The 17,543-nt window shown below is 35.2% G+C and overlaps 2 protein-coding genes across 4 annotated transcripts in view; one reads left to right on the forward strand and one right to left on the reverse strand.

Moving 5' to 3' along the window:
• LOC136033010 (uncharacterized) overlaps positions 1–8,085 on the forward strand; it is a 53,096-nt gene extending 45,011 nt beyond the window's left edge. For all 3 annotated transcript variants that reach the window (XM_065713542.1, XM_065713543.1, XM_065713544.1), the window contains exons 7-8: positions 1,302–1,426; positions 5,925–8,085. In XM_065713542.1, the coding sequence (XP_065569614.1) occupies positions 1,302–1,426; positions 5,925–7,966 (2,167 nt within the window). In that variant the 3' untranslated portion in view covers positions 7,967–8,085. The remainder of the gene's footprint in view (positions 1–1,301; positions 1,427–5,924) is intronic.
• Positions 8,086–17,124: 9,039 nt separating this feature from the next.
• LOC136033019 (protein wntless-like) overlaps positions 17,125–17,543 on the reverse strand; it is a 49,692-nt gene continuing 49,273 nt past the window's right edge. Inside the window, exon 13 of the mRNA XM_065713559.1 lies at positions 17,125–17,500. Coding sequence (XP_065569631.1) covers positions 17,394–17,500 — 107 coding nt within the window. The 3' untranslated portion in view covers positions 17,125–17,393. The remainder of the gene's footprint in view (positions 17,501–17,543) is intronic.

Raw genomic sequence — 17,543 nt, forward strand, 5'->3', positions numbered from 1 at the left:
TCAGATGTTCCATTTTCAATTTGAATCGGATCCGGGGACATAGGGGGCTGGAGGGGGAAAACAGAAATCTTGGAAATTGGAAATCTTGGAAAACGGTTAGAGTGGAAAGATCGGGATGAAACTTGACGGGAAGAATAAGCACAAGTTTTCGATACGGATTGACATAATTGGAACGGATTTGCTCTCTTTGGGGGAGTTAGGGGGGTCCAGTACTTTTGGGAGTTTAGTGCTTCTGGGCGTGCTAGGACGATGAAAATTGGTAGGCGTGTAAGGGACCTGCACAAATTGATTTGATAAGTTGTTTTACCCAATTCGACCATCTAGGGGGCTGAAGGGAGATGAAAAAAAAAGAAAAAATGAGGTATTTTTAACTTACGAGTGGGTGATCGGATTTTAATGAATTTTGATATTTAGAAGGACCTCGTATCTCAGAGCTCTTATTTTAGATCCCGACCGGTATGAAGCCTCTGATTTTCTTTTTAAATCAATCCATTGATTCTTAGAATTTTGCTAGAGCTCATGCCATTATGAGCTCTTGGCCCTTCCAGCCTCGTCACTAGTGCGGCCCTAGGCCCGGCTCTAGTGAGCCTATTGACAAATCCTAACCTGTTCTTTAAGCTGGATGGATGGATATCTTACGTTTTTTTTTCTGATGACATTCTGTCCCTTTTTTAGGAGAAAATTGATTGTCGTTTTTTATGTCCTCGTTCAAAGCTTTTTCACGCAGTGGTTTTTTTTTTTCGATGATTTAATTAAGAGAAGAAGGTGAAAATTACAATATACAGTAATTAAAATTAAGTGAAAGTATTGACTTACTATTAAAACTTTAGTAAGACAATAAACTTAGATAGATCATGGTACGTAAATATAGAGTAAATAGACTGGAGTGTATAAATCGAATATGAGTGTGTGAATCAAGTTTGATGGTGTGTAATTTAGAGATAACTTGAAATATCGTTTTTCCCGATCATGGTGGTATTCTCTGCCTCTTATGAACTAAATATGCTTATTCATATTGTGCTTAATGCTATAAATTCGCAAGAAAAATAGGTCTCAATTTTTGACGCATTTTTGAAAAAGCGGGAGGTGTGCACTTTTGTTTTGGACAAGTAAATATTATAACCTGTTGATAATTTCAAACTGCAATTCTCAGAATTTCTGTTGTTGTTTTTTTTTTCACATAATCAGGCTTGATTTTGTACGGCCGAGGTGATTTAGGACAAATCTAAGTGAGTCGTAGCATGACTTAGAATCTTCTTGATCTTTTAATCTGTTTTAATTAATGTTTTTTCACCTTTAAGGGAAAGTGACCAAGAGGATGCTGAGGGAGTTTGGTATGGGAAGGATGAGTCAGAAGTTAGTACGCCTGTGGTCGAATCTAAGAAAAAGGAGATGTTTTTCGACGTCGATAATCCCATAGAAGAAGGTAATAAAATTGGGCTCATTTTTGTTAAACACTTATTTTTAATAACCAGTACTTACACATGGGGGTGACAAAATTTTGATTGCATACCGTAGTTCCATTCAACATAAACAGTTGCAAAAACAAAGTTACAAATTAACTTTCTTGAGGAAAAAACTGAGCTTTCCAGTGTCATGTAAAGACTGTGAGATATTGTCTGAAGTCGAGTCTCTCCCCTCTCAATAAATACCCTTAAAAGAAAATTTAGATTACAAAAGATGATACTTGTGAGGCCAGTTTTCCCCTTCCCTTCATAAGAAAGTTAGTTTTTAGTTTGTCTGTTAGTACTGAAATAAATGATGGGAGCTTTATCGACATATTTGGACCTAAAATAATGTTGTTTTTTTAATCCCACTCCTCCATCTTAACTTATCTTTCCATTAAACTATCATAAAGGTGAACCACCCTGTCCTCCTCATAGCACATATGTCGCATAAATGCAATCAGGGACAAATGATTTTAGGTGGTTAATTGAATTATGCAATGCTACTTGACAGTTTTCAAATTTGTTGGCAGATTTTGCCTGAAAATACCATTTTTACATATAAAAACACTTTTTGCTTAAAGAAAAACTGTCAAAACACAAGTTGTGCTGCTAAAATGTCGGCAACTTTTGGAATTTTTTCTAATTCTGCTTCTTGCAGCTTTTTCCATACCTGGTGGTTGCCTCTCAGCTTTTTTTTTTGAAATAAATTTGATAGAAAGTGCTGAAGATTCAAATCTTACTGATAACAGTTTTGGTGTATGCAGTGATTTCACTTCAATAGGTTATAAGAAGTTTTAGTCTCTGTTAAGAAAGCTACATCTTGAAGTGCAATACTTATTATAGGGTTATTTTTAATTTATAATATATATATATATATATATATATATATATATATATATATATATATATATATATATATATATATATATATATATATTATCACTTTATTGCTGCTTCCTTACTATACATCTTTTATTCAACTGTACCAAATTTTTCCGATCCATTTTCTGCTTGTTTTATTGTGTATGTTTGATTGATTTAAATAAATTAGATGTAAGAATAAACTATTGAGTGGGTATTCTTTAGCTATCACTAGTAAAAAAGAGAAAAAAATTACGGTGCTGGACTTTACAGTCGCTACCGGTGGTGCTGATCTTTGGTTTTGTGGCGATTCAGCCAGGTAGTGCAATATTGAGCTGGGGGCCAGCCATCCTCTGCTTGCGAACACCCTTTTTGTTTACCTTTCCCAGATTTATCCAGGTACTCATTTAGAGGTGGGTTGACTCTGGCTGAGCCTACAGGGTCATGGAACTGACCCCTGTTCCAAACTAAATAGCCAGCAAGGACTGGAACCCCTGTCCTCACGAACAAAGATTTCAAGCCTAGTGATGTACAAAATTTCTATTGGATACTAATAAAAGACTCATTTCTGTTTATCCTCTTACGCGTAGGCTTGCCATAAATTATAATAATTTTTCCCACGAAAAGTTCCTCCATGAAAAGATCTTCCCAAATAATTCTCTCCCCCTGCCTGATAATCCCTCCCTCCTCTGAAAAGTATCTCTAAACTTCAAGATAGCCATTGCTTTATGTAAACAATGGACGAAGCTCATAGCTTGTAGTTCTTCCTCCTGGGGCTAGGGGGGTCAAGTCATCCTCAAAGGAATAGCTATTTGATCTTTCGACTATATTGAACAAAACAGATATTTCAAAGTTTTGGTCAGAAGACTTTGGAGAAATATGGGCGTTGGAGAGGGCTAGCTACCCTCCAATATTATTGGTCCCTTAAAAAGGGCACTAGAATCTTTATTTCCGATCAAATGAGCCATCTCCCGATCTTCTAGGATAACTGGTTCGATACGATCACCCCAGCAAAAAACAAACAAACACGCATCCGTAATCTTACTTCTCGCAAAAACTGCAAAGTTTCACATTTTTGTATATAGATTCTTGAAACCTCTATAAGAAGATTCTCTGCTATGCTGAATCTGATGATGTGATTGTCATTAAGATTTCTTTATGTTTTTGGGGTGTTTCCCCCCGTTTTCAAAAACTGAACAACTTCTCTCAGGTTCGTTACTTTTTATGGGTAACATGGAACTTGATGAATCTCCAATATTCTGAGTAAGCATAAAAACTTGATTCTTTTGATAATTGTTATCAAGGCTCAGTTTCTTAAAGTTTCAGTTACTATTGAACAGCATCGCTCCTTATTTGCAACTCGTTATCACGAACTGTTTGAAAACAGTTTGTGACTTGATGGACTATTAGATAATGGTCAAAACTTGGATTGATGTGTTTCTGAAATCTTGAAAAATAATAATTTTTGTCTTTTTCTAGGAGTTTTTTTTCAGAAGAAAGATGTTTTTTCCCTAGGGGTGATCGTATAGAACCAAAGGTCCTTGAGGATCGGGAGAGATCTGATCCGAACATAAACCCACAGTTCTAGTGCCCTTTTTAAGTGACCAAAAAGATTGGAGGGCAACTAGTCCCCCTGTCACGCCCATTTCCCCCAGAAAGATCCGATCAAAATTTTAAGATGGCATTTGATTCAACGTAGTTGATATTCCAATAAATATACCATTGGTGATATGTTGGCCCTACATAGTCCATGGGGAAAGGGCTGTAAGTTACTCAATTTGCCCATTGTTCGCATATAATATTTGTTGGAAAATTGCGGATTTTTTTTTTAATGAGTGAGGTGGAATTCTGTACCAAGAATTTTCTGTGGGAAGCAAAGTTCCGAGAGGTTTTTCGATAGAAATTTACACGGGGAGGAGAAGGGATTTCCTGGTATGATACAATAACGGTCAGAAATTAAATAGAAAAATAAGTTATTTTCGACTGAAAGTAAAGAGTAAAAGTAAGTATTAATACTTAAAAAAACAGAAGTTATTCTTTATATGAGGGGGGCTGCCCCATCCTCAACCCTTGCTCTTTACACTAAGGTATGACTTTTTGTCCTGATTCCTTAAGAAAGACTGCGCAAACACAGGGGCTGTTGATTTTGAATGAGAAGTATTTGTAAGGAACTTTAAGATTATAACATATATAGCGAGAGTTGAGGATGGGACAGCCCCTAATGTACAGAATGACTTCTATTCGTCTTAAACTTTAATGTTGCTCCTTGCTTTCCGTTGAAAAAAAAATCAGTTAGAAATGATCGTGGATTTAATAATTTTCAATAGTTATTCTCTTTTAAAACATGAAATCTATCACCTTACCATTTCATGGAAAAATCGACTTGGACATCCCCCCCACCAACCGAACAAGGGGACATGTATCCTATGTTTTTTTATGGGGAGGGCACATTATTAGTAATAAGCAGTTTGCTCGTAATCTGACCTAAATACTAACAAAACGAGGCGGGTGGATTAAAGTACAACTAAAGAAAAAAAAACACATTTAACGCTTGTATCAATTTCGTGTTAGCAACTTACTTATGACAACCCCCCTTTTTAGATTTCGGAAGAACTTTCCATTAAGGGGGAGGGATTTCCGAGAAAAAAAATTAGGAGGAGGGATATCCGAGAAGAAATTTCATATAGGGGAAATTCTGCCATGACCTGAAAAACAATCAGAAATAAAACGAATCTTTTTTCAAGCGAAAGTGTGCTAAGGAGAATTTTTCTGGCGGAATCGCCCGCAAGAAACTTTCTAAAAGGAATTCGTAGCGATGATGGAATTTTCCGGGGGTAATCTCCCAGGGGGAAGGATTTCATGGGATTATTTGACAAAACGATAGAAATTAAATAAAGAAAATACGTTTCTTCTACTGAAAGTAAGGAGCAACGTTAAAACTTAAAACGAACAGAAATTATTCCGTATATGAAGGGGGATGTCCCCTCCTTAATACCCTGCTCCTTACGCTAAAGTCAGACCTTTAGTCCAAATTCTTAAAGAAAGACTCCTGAAACACATGGGCTATTTAATTAGAATCGGAAGCTTTTTTAAAAGTACTAAAGAACTTTAGCGTGAAGAGAGGGATATTGAGGAGGGGCAATCCCCCATATACTGAATAATTTCTCTAATTTTAATGTTGCTCCTCACGTTCGCTAGAAAAAACTTGTATTTTGAACTTAATCTGAAAATGGATCGTAAGTTGCTATGAATCAAGCTTGACTTGCAGTTAACAAACAACAAGAAACGAACGGTTTCCATAGCTTCGGCGTGAATTTCTCTATCCTTCTCGGTACTAGTTCTGTTTCATTATTTCCCCATATGCAGTTTGCTCTAACGGAAATCACTAATCTTAGCAGTTAATACTGAATAGCTGTATGAAAAGAAACTTTTGATGATCTGTTATAACTATAAAATAAGTCTAAACAGCCCTAATATCGCTATATCAATAAGTTTTTTCGTTTTATGTTGACTTGAAGTGTGATTTTCTTCTTAAAAAAAGAGTACAGTTAGTGCAATCATTCCTGCAACACAATTTTACATGTCTATTATTACATTACTTTTCGTTCGTTCTAGCGACCGAGGTTGGTACGTATCGACTCCGTAAACGACGACACGAAGAAGGGGAAGATTTTGATTCGAACCGTAGCTGTAGTAGCAGTGATTCGGAAGGACCTTACACTCATCAGATGAGATATTCAACGCGAATTGCCACCGGTACAATGGACATAAAAAAAATTGCGGACATTTTATCTGAAGAATCTGAGGACGAAAGTCCTGACAAAATAGAAAATCTTGAATATGAGAGAAAGGGGAACAGTGGTTTGTCAGCTAAGAAAAATCCAGTTGTTGAAAAATGTGTAGACAATACCTCAGCACTTTCAGCCTCAAGTATTGAAGCAGCAGATCCACAACAACCCACTGCCAAAAATACACCCCCCTCTGTTGTAAAAACAGCTACAAGCCATGAATCCTTACTAGAAACAAAGGACATTAAAGAAATGGTTTACAAGGCCAAAATCGCTGTAAAAGAATCGCAGGAGGTGTTGAAGAGATTTCCAAGTGCTATCAAAAGATTGCCTGCTTTGAGTCCTGCCCCAGTGCATTCTACTGCTAATACGTTTTCTAAATTTTTGAATAATGTTTATAACACACCTCCTAATTCATCAGCTAATTTTGCCAGCTCGCCGTCAAGTTCGCCTTTTGCAGGAAGCGTTAATTTTTACGGCAATAGGCAATCAGAGTCTCCAAGCGTAATAAAAAGAGTAATTAACCGTATTTCTCACTCTGAGGTTGAAGCTACTGAACACAATCAGCAGCGGATGTCTTCTACTATAATTAGGAAACCAGCGATTCAGATGAAGCAAGAAATAATGACAACCTCTTCCCCTAATTCAGTAGCTACTGCCGTCTCGCTGGCTAACTTTTCAAAAGTGCCCCAGATGGCAAGTACTAGTCAGAATAAAATTGAGCAAATTAACGGATGTGTCAATCAAACGTCACCTTTGCAGACAAATACACTACCTCAAAGGGCTCTTCCTCCTGGTACCGAAGTTAGAGTCCGAATAGAACCAAGTGGCACTGTAACCTTTGAAAGGAGTCTAGGACCTTTGAAGAGAGCAGTGCCAGTACAAGAAAAACCCCGCCCAGTTCAATCTCAATTATCTGGTGGTCAGAAATTTGTGAGTAACAATGCTTATCTGAATAAAGAGCTGAAGTACAAGCCAGAACTTCCACCTGAACCAAGGTTCCTCCAAAAACTAAAATCACCTACACTCAATCTAAATTCGGTTGCTGAAATCACTTTGCCTGTGAAATATAGTGACGGTCGAGTTGTCAATAAAAAATTTGTTGGGAGGGAGGCAGAATTTATTCTCAAACAACTGGCTGGCATTAAGAGTGGAGCGCTTACGACCCAGAGCCTAGCTACACAGCCTTCGTCAGCCATTACAATTCGGAGTAATGGACTGATAGCTAACAATATCTTACAGACACAAGTACCACCCGATGTGAATCAAATGGATCAGCACCATTGTGTTACTCAGTCAGTGCACACGAAACAGGTTCAGCCTGTTCATATTGCTACAACTGCGTCAACTTCTCTGCTTCCAGGCTCTGTCAATATTCAGCAACAAAATAGAGCAAACTCTCAAACCTTTGGTGGTATTATTGCTCAACCTTTAACTTATACTTCTCTGCAACAGAATCCTCTTTCGACAAAAAACGAAGAGGCTTACTATTCCCAGGATGCTCGAGAAAATGGGCAGCTTGCACAACAAAACACAACGTCATCTAAATGTGTTCAACTCCCTAATGGACAATCCGTTATAAAATCGACCGAAGTCGTCAACAAAATACCATTAAAATCTCAGGATATTTTAAGCCAAGCAATATTAAATACGATAGAGGAGGAACCAAAAGAATTACAGGCACGGTCTGTTCAAGTTGACTTAACAAGTATAATTCAAGAGGCAATTTCCATTGGTCAGTTGAAGCAAGGAGTTGATACAAAGTTGTGCGTCAGTCTGGGTGAATATGGATATTATAACATTGGGATAAGGTGGACACCACTAGGACTTGCTGAGGTGTCTTCTTTAGAGCCTATCACTTTTCAGTAACCTTTGCATTGTCGTATTCCCTTTTTCAAATTTCACATTGTGTACAGCTGTAAATTTAGAAGTATTTTGTTTAAACTCGATGTTTTAATAAAATTCACTCTTAAAAAGCGAAAAAAAAACAAACGAACTACATTTTCCTGCATTATAGGTGGATTCAAGAGAGTATCCTGGGAGGAAAAGGGCCAGGTACCTCTAACAAACAGCACCTCCCCAGAGATGTACTCTGTAGTAATATTTTCTAAATAGTACAGAATGTTCCGATATTTTGCTCATTTATGTTTAAATAAATCCTAGAAGGATTTAATTACAAAGCTTGAATGTTTATACGCATCCAAAGGACACAAACAAAACAATGCTTTTAACAAAAAAAAAAAAAAAAAAAAAAAAAAAAAAAAAAAAAAAAAAAAAAAAAAAAAAACATGGGACAAAAGGACATGGGAACTCAGAGATGTAATATAGAAATATAATATAACAGTTCATGGTAACAAATTGGTAAGGAGCGACTTGGCCCAATAGCGATCGATACTTTAAAAAACAGAATTTTGAAAACAATAGATACATCAAGAATTGACTTTTATGGTGATTCAGATATATAAAATTTATTAAGTTTAATGTTACCAATCAAAAGCTACGAGCTCAGAAACTTGGCCTGTTTTTTGAAAAGGGGAAAATATTCCCAAAAAGTAAAAAGATCTTAATGAAAATCACACCATCAGATTCAATATATCAGAAAATCCTACTTTTCCTATCTACAAAAATGTGGAATTTCGATTTTTTCTTTTCTTTGTTTTTGCAGAAGAAAAATGTTTTTTCCCCAGGGGCGATCATACCGAACCAAAGGTCCTTGAAGATCGGGAGAGATCTAATTCGAACGTAAACCAAAAGATATAGTGCCCTTTTAAGTGACCAAAAAATTGGAGGGCAACTTTTTTGTTGTTATTTTTTCTTCACATACAAAACCAAAACACATCTACAAAATTCTGCCATGCTAAGAAAACTTTACAGTTTTTTAAACGCACGGCAGTAACAAGCAATAATTTATATATCATTATAAATCACAACATAAACATAATCAACTAAAACTTCAAATCAATCTCATCATTTAAACAATCAACACATTATTCAACCCCTCCTCCCTCCCAACAAAAAAATTGATCAATCTTCACCCCCCCCAAAAAAAAAAGAAAAATCGCCCTATACCACCCTCCACAGCTCGCTTCCCTGTCCTCTCCCCCCCCAAAAAAAAAAATTACTTTTTAACCAATGATCTTTTAATTTTTTTCTTAAAAGAAAGGTTTTCAGCCGTCCTAATACTCACTGGCAACTTATTCCAAATAAGCGGACCCATTTATCTTACCGTAAGTGCTGATCTAACTGTACCTGTTGACTCAATTGCTACATCATCATTATTTCTCGTTTCATAGTCATGCACTTGGCTATTCAAACAATAAAACTTCTTAAAAACTGCAGGGACTAGATCATTCATACACTGAAAAAAAAAATATAGAGGTTTGAAAATCTCGAATTTGTCCAACATTTAACAGATTCGAGGATCTATAACAAACACTAGTTTCATGGACCTCTTTAACATATATGCCAATAATCCTAATCGCTTTATTCAGAAGAAATTGCTCTTGCTTATTAGTAAAAAATTGATACTCCAGATAAAGCAACCATAGGCTATATACGGGTAAATTAATGAATAATAAAGTTTAAGAAGAATCGTCTGTGGCAGGATATGTTTAAAACGTCAAAGTATGCCTACACCACGGGCAATCTTAGCAGAAATAGCTTCACTGTGATTTCTCCACGACAGATGGCAATTCACTATGAATTCTAGGTAATGCAGTTTACCAACTTGCTGAACAGGCTTTCCGTAAAGTGTAACCAGATCATTTAAATCAACAGGAGAACCCACTCTACTGTAAGTCATCAAAAATGTCTTACATTAACACATAGAAAGCTTACACTCATGAAAACTTCGAGTCTCTCCAGTACACGATTCGCTTTACTTACCAACTCGTCTATAGACCTTCCAAATAAATTCAAAGTAGTGTCATAAGCAAACGATATAGTGCAGGCTTCCTTCAGGTAAAACGATGGAATCAACATACATTATATATAATAATAGACCGAGCACTGACCCTTGAGGTACTCCGCACCTAACTGAAAACACCAAAGACATAACATTATTAAAGACATAACATTATTAATTATAACTCTAAGCAATCTCCCTGTTAGGTAGCTTTTAAGCCATTCTAAACAATTTCCATGAATACCTAGCAATTCCAACCTTTTAATCAAGACTATAAAATCTACAGTATCAAACGCTTTACGGACATAAATAAAAATAGACATTGGTATATCACCTCTCTCAAAACCAATTATTCACAAAATCAACAAGGTGTTGCAAAGCATGCGTTGTTGAATGCCCTTTATGGAAGCCAAACTGAGTAAATTTTCATCTGCTTTTCGGAGCGCCCATGCTTCAGTGCCATATTTGACCACTGTCATCACCGTAGCTTCCAATATTCTAATCTTGGTTTGCAGACTTATCTTTCTATTCTTCCAAACTTTTTTTTAACTGTGAAAAAACACCCTGAGCCTTAGCTATTCTACTTTTAACATCTTTACTGCTCCCGCTGCTATTTAATAGACATGAAAAATATTCCATGAGAGGGAGCAGGAATATTATACACTTTATATAAACTTCAGAAGAAAATTTGTATCTTTTTAACTTGTCTCCCAATAGTCATCGGTTCCAATTCTAACAGCCTTTTGATGTTTGTCTTATCAAAAGCTATCGGGAAACGAACATTTTCAACAATACCTATCCTCCCTTCTCTTTCTCTTATTGAATTATTATAATCTTTTACTTAATTCTTATTTGTGTTTTACGAGTATTCGTATTCTTCCCCCTTTTCAGGACGTAAAGCCTTTATGGATTAGTGAATTATGTTGTGTTGATAATATTTGTAGTTTTTTACTTGAAAATATAATTAATATTATTCTAAAATTTGAGAAACAAAAGTAGAATCTGTTTTTGTTACTTTCCATTGGCCATATAGTAGGCAAGAAAAATCTGCCTATGAGTACTGGAAGGGGGGGGAGTATTGGAACATATGTAAATTTCCGAGAGGAAATTGTAAGTTTAAGAGAAAAAAATTCTCTTACCGTTATCTATCTAAAGACCACTGACAACAATGAAAAAAAGTAACTTAAGTTTTTTTACGAATTCTTTTTATCATGAATTCTGATCAGATTAACCCGTCGGGTTGTTTTCCCGTCGGTAAAAATATAAAATTCTCTTGTTATGTCTTTAGCTAAGAATGAATTTCATTGGTTGATTTAGACCCGCCTTACATTTTAATTTTGACCAGAAATTTTAAAAAGTTTGATCAGCACTTCCTAGCGGAATTTGTTAGTCTTGTGCAAGAGGAATTAAATACCTTAATAATTCATTATTTTTTAGGACAGTATAAAATCGATTGTGTACAAATTTTCTCCAGTCCCCTTTTCACGCCCATTTTCCCTCAGAGACATCCAATCAAAATTTTAAGATGGCCCTTTGATTCAGCGTAGTTGAAAGTCCAATAAACATTTCTTTGGTGATATGATGACCCTACTTTGTCCCAAGGGAAAGGGCTGTAACTTACGCAATTTGCATATTGTTCGCATATAGTATTTGTTTGAAAAATATACGGAATTTTTTAAGGGATGAGGGTGGAATTTTATGCGAGAGATTTTCTGTGAGGAGGAAAGTTCCGGGTGGATTTTTCAGTAGAAATTTACACGGTGAAGGGGAAGGGATTTCCTGGTATGATAAAAATAAAAACGGTCAGGAATTAAATATGAAAAACAATTTTTTTTAACTGAAAGTAAGGAGTATAAATAAGTATTAAAATTTAAAACAGACCAAAATTGTTCTTTATATGTGGGGGCCTGCCCCATCCTCAACACTTGCTTTTTACGCTAAGGTATGGCTTTTTGTCCTGATTCTATAAGAAAGACTACGTAAATACAGGGGCTGCTGATTTTGAATGAGAAGCATTTGTAAGAAATTTTAAGACTCTAATGTATATAACAAGAGTTGAGGATAGCCCCTAATGTACAGAATGTATTCTATTCGTCTTAAACTTTAATGTTGCTCCTCACTTTCCGTTGAAAAAAAAAAATATTTTCAGTTAGGAACGGCCGCGGACTTATTAATTTTCAATAGTTGTTCTCTTTTAAAACATGAAACCTATCGCCTTACCATTTCAAGGAAAAATCGACCCCCCCCCTAACCGAACATATGGACATGTATCCTATTTTTTTTACATGTATTCAGATATTCATGTATTTTACATGTATTCAGATTATTTTATGGATATGTATTCAGCTTGCTTGTAATTTCACCTAAATACTAAAAAATGAAGAGGGTGGATTAAAATACAACTAGAGAAAAGACCATATTCGACAATTTCGTATTAGCAACTTACTTGTGAAAAACCACTTTTTTTAGATTTCAAGGCCTTGGAGCAGTCTTGAGGCCTTCATTTAAAATTCTAGTATATACTTTGCCAGTTGTCATGAGCCTTATCTATCATTCTTTGCCAAAAATATGGATAAAGGGCATTTTCCTTGAGAGGGAGGGAGATTACAACTCAAAAAACTTAAATTTTCATGTTTTATTTTTTTGAATGAGAAAGTCCTCAGAACCAATTTAGAAGGGACATCTCTGAGTGTAGGTTTAGGGGAATTGTTAAATCTTCGGCATTTAAGATAAATTTTTCTTGAGGATAAGTAAATTCTGAAATGCATCTTCGCCCACTGTCTTCTTAAATATCAGTAATTGTTATCTAAATTAATTTTCCCAAAGAATGTAATGATAAATTCGACTTTTTAGATTTTGTACAACCAAAATTTTTATAGTTTCCAAATTTAAGAATGAAGCTTAATCAATGCTTAGGAATAAAATATAATATTAAGTAACTTTTTTAATTGCCTAGTCAGCCTTAAGAGCGTACTTAAGACTTAATTTGGCGGGGGGGGGGGGATTTTAATGAAGCCTCTACAGCACCAACTTAAGATAAATTGTTTTCATACGAGTCTTGCTGTACTATAGCAGAAGCTCTCAGAACCTGACAAAGCTGTTCGGGTATTTGATACGCTTAAGTCCTCGGCAAGACCTATAAGATGACCTTTTGATCACCAATTTTTCGTTCTGGTTCCAAAGTACCTAATTAAAAGAAAAATAAAACGTATCATCAATTACAAGTAAGATTTTACGTGAGACTAAATATAAAAAAAAATATTTCGTTTCAACTACTGTAAAGAGTAGCGTTAAAATTGAAAGCGAGCAGAAATTATCCTATAAATGGGTGAGGGCAAACCGCAAACAAAAAGACAATATACAAACAATCACAAGAACAGGGGATTCTATAAGCAACGCTACCTACAATGGGCTGGCACTGTCAGTTGGAAGTTGTGATATTAATGAATCTTTTTATGTGTTTTTATTCTTTTATCTATAATTATCATTTTTTGGCCCCACTAACATAGTAATAAAGCGGAGGAAAAATAATAAAAAGGAAAACACACACACAAGAAACTTTCCTAGGGCAGTATTAAATGTAAAAAACAATAATGCAAAGCAAATAATCACACGAGAGGATAAAAGGACCTAACTGCAGACATGCCTCTTCTTTTAACTTGGTATCCAACCTAATATATGATGTCAGTATATCAGTAACACTAAACGTTCGAATAATCTTTCTATTCCTATACCAGAGAGGCAGATATAAAATGTATTTACAGTGACGGAAATACAATGCTCTAACGTCCTGCATATCTATAGTATTAAAAAATGAGCGTAAACTGGACAGAAAAAGAATGGAATGGTCACAATATGTTGAGTAAAGTCTAGCCAAGGCCTTACAAGAATGTCGGCCACGATTTGGGACAATTTTTGCACAACCTGCTTCAAGTTTATTCTTAATGTATAAAAGTGCACCATAACGGATAAATGACACAGATGAGCAAACACTAATCCCGACCAACGCAACTCAGGAACCTAGCTTAGCTGAAAAAAAAAAAAAAAAAAAACGCAGATCACTAATTCTGTGTTTAGCCTTAAAAACTAAATATTCAGACCTTTCAGCGTTAAACATAAGGCCAATTTTTCAAACACCTTATAAAAAAATGGATAGACTTGACTAGGCTAAACTTTGAACGGCTAAGTAACCTGTGCAATATCAGATAAGTTAGCTGTACCCGTAAAAAACGGCGGATAAATATCTGTTAGCACAGGGCTAAACCATTAAAATATTACAAGCATTAAAAGTATATGGTGACCACACCCCCTCTCCCGTCTAAGCCCAGAACGAACAGAGATATTACCAAAAAAAGGTATTTCCTGACTGGAGTCGAACATATGAATTTGTATACCAAAAACGAAGTACAAATATAACAGCTGAATCCACTCCAAGCTGGGTAAGACAATGCCCCAATTGACTATGACAAACCGAGTCAAAAGCTTTTGAAATATCTAACGCACGTTAGTAGTTTAATACAGTTAAGTAGGTTTCAGAAATTTAATGGGATATCCGTATCAAAATAAAATTAACTGAGATAATTCAGTTCTGGGAATATATAAAGTTCAGAATAACTCTTATAACCCGATTCACCAAGTATGTTACTAATCCTTTTTTTCCCAAGGAGATTCGTTAGAAGCGAAATGCAAATACCTATCGCAGTGTGCAGGTTTTCTACGAATTGAAAACTCAAAACTGAGAGACATTTTGGAAATTAAAACATCTTGAAACGGCAGTTTATGATTATCTTCTAGTTCTAAAATAAATTGAAGATTAGAAATTATAACGTGAAAATATGTAAAGAAAGTCTCAAGCGATGTCTCTCCATGGTCCCAAACAGAAATAAGGCCATACACAAACCTAGACCAAAGACGGTATTTCATAAGAAAAATTGTTCAAAGAAGATGTCTCGATAAATTCCATAGCAAAAAAGTCCTAAAAAAATGACTTTTGCATTAGAAATATGAGGAAAAGTCATAGCAAGTTCGCATTTTCTAGTATCACACAAGGTATACATAGACAGCATTGGAATTAGCCAAAACCGAGTTTTTGTTTTTTTTCAAGATCTTTTAATTTTTGCAAAGAGTGAACTGAATTCCTTATACTTGAATTTTGCCTAGACATAAAGAAACGAAAATTTTTTACGGCTATCCCTATACTAGAAAAACCCACCAATAATTAAGAAGCTATTAGAATATGAATTTTCAATTAATAAAGCCAATAAGTTAACCCTGAGGCCCGATAGTTCTAACTCTGTCTTGGTCCAACACGTCTATGACATCTCAGATCACTTCATTTTTTTTTTATAATACCTCAACTATTGCCCCTCTCAAAGATTTAGCGCAAATTATCAGGGAGGCAATTGACTTAAAAAACACATCCACCAAAAAGTCGCCCTTAATAATTAACTGTAAAAAACAGTTTTTTCAGTAAGTAAAGAGCAAAGTTGAAAGTTCAAACGAATAAAAATTATTGCTCCATAGCGACGTATATCAAGAAAACTAATAAATAAGTCTTATATACACCTTATAAATAAGCCTGTCATTTTTGTATGGTCTAATCACTTCATTTTCGAAGATTAAGTCTTTTGTTTGATTTTTTTTTCTTTCGACAATTTAAAGTAAATTCTAAAAGTCATCAATATCATGGCGAGGGTCTTATAAACAAGCTTTTTTTATTTTCTGCAGGCTACTGAAGTATTTGCATGCTCCTAAAACAACGTTCCTAAAACAACGATTCTACAAGTTTCGGGAAATATCGTGAGTCTGTTCATTTGAGCATAATTTTGCAGGTGTACGTTACATATGCTACGAAGCAATAATTTCTGTTCTTTTTAAGTTTCATTCTTTACACTCATTAAAAACTGTGTTTTTTAAAAGTAAATTTTGTCGTTTAATTATTTTAATACACAAATATACGTGATAAAAAGGTCTTAGTCAAATCTAGGTGATGATTCGAAAAGGACCAACATCATTTTTGTTAAAGTCGAGCACTGAATATACATTTTACGTCCTACCTCTCTGATCCCAAACAAAACATATCGTCAGTCAAAAGGATGTATCTCCATAATTTTAAACTTGCAGAAGAATAGAAATAAAACCTCACAAGTTTTTTTTCGATAACCGTAAAACAAAAATGGATAGATATGTAAGATCAGTCACATCAATCCATTTTTGTTTTATGGTTATCAGACAGAAAATTAACAAGTTTGTGAGGCTTTTTTTCTGCTCTTCTGAAAATTTACAATTATGTAGATGCGTCCTTTTTACAGGCCTTTACGTCCTTTGTGCCACTGACAGCATACATGTCGTCGAATCGACGTTCTAGTAGCTGGGTCTTTTTATAGGGACAGGTAGCAAACTTGTCACCCAACCATGCCGCAGTGGAATCGAACCCTGGGCCCCTTATTGCCAAACAGAGCGTCAATTCAATTTGCTACCATAGAAAACCTCCCAGGGAAATGCAACAAGTTTACCTCCCACTTACCACACATGAGACAACTGTAAGGACTACTCTCAAGGACCGCCCTTCCCAAATATCTTCTTCTTCCCCCGAGAGGCATACATGAAATAACCCATTCCAGGTCATTCCTAGACAACCCAGCTCTAAAATACATCTCACCTTATGTCTTTTTTACCCTTGAATACAAAACAAAAAAGAGTCAAACTTCTTGATCTGGCACGCAAGATCTGAACTTCCTGATCAGGTTAAATTGAGTATACCTATTGAGACTATTCTTTTTCTTCCCTACCATAACCCCATTCTATTCATCAGACATTCCCTACGAATCCAAAATTGTCTTAATCTGCCCAACCTGCGAACATCTTCTGTTTACCAGAATCCACCAATGCTTACCCCTCTTTCCCAATACTTCACCGTTTTTACTAGCCTTCTGCTCCTTAAAGAGAAAATTCCTAAGTCACCTTTAATAGCAAAGAAATTAAACCTCTCACTTAAACTTAGCATCCTTCCATGATACTTTAATTGAAACTTTTCATAAAATAAAATAACTTTTAAATAAATAAATGAATTTCTCATGAAATATAATACTTTAACTAAAAACTTTTTATAAAATAAAATGGGTCAGTATAAAAAAATCTTTTATTTCAATACATACAAAATTAACTAAATCAGATCATGATGATGAGGGACACATTCATAAAACAAGCATAGCTGCCAACTCAATTGTGTGATGAGGATATGAATCAGAGTAGAGGAACTAATGGAAGTCATATAACAGATAACACGGATAAATAAATTAAAATGGATAAAATTCAAAAGAGGGCACAAAAAATGTACTGCGTATTTAAAAATGTGCCACGAAAATTAAAAATAAAATGGCAGAGAAATATTTAGTCAGTAGCTGTTTTTCTCACTAGATCAGTCAGTGTTGACAACTCGCTGGGTTCTGTTGGTAATGGCGAAAATTCGATTTCTTCCCCTGTGAAACCATCTGTACCTAGAAAAATAGTTTAATTTTTTTCTTCTTTTTTTTTTACAGG

This window comes from Artemia franciscana, chromosome 11, assembly GCF_032884065.1.
Source record: "Artemia franciscana chromosome 11, ASM3288406v1, whole genome shotgun sequence".
NCBI classification, from domain to species: domain Eukaryota; kingdom Metazoa; phylum Arthropoda; class Branchiopoda; order Anostraca; family Artemiidae; genus Artemia; species Artemia franciscana.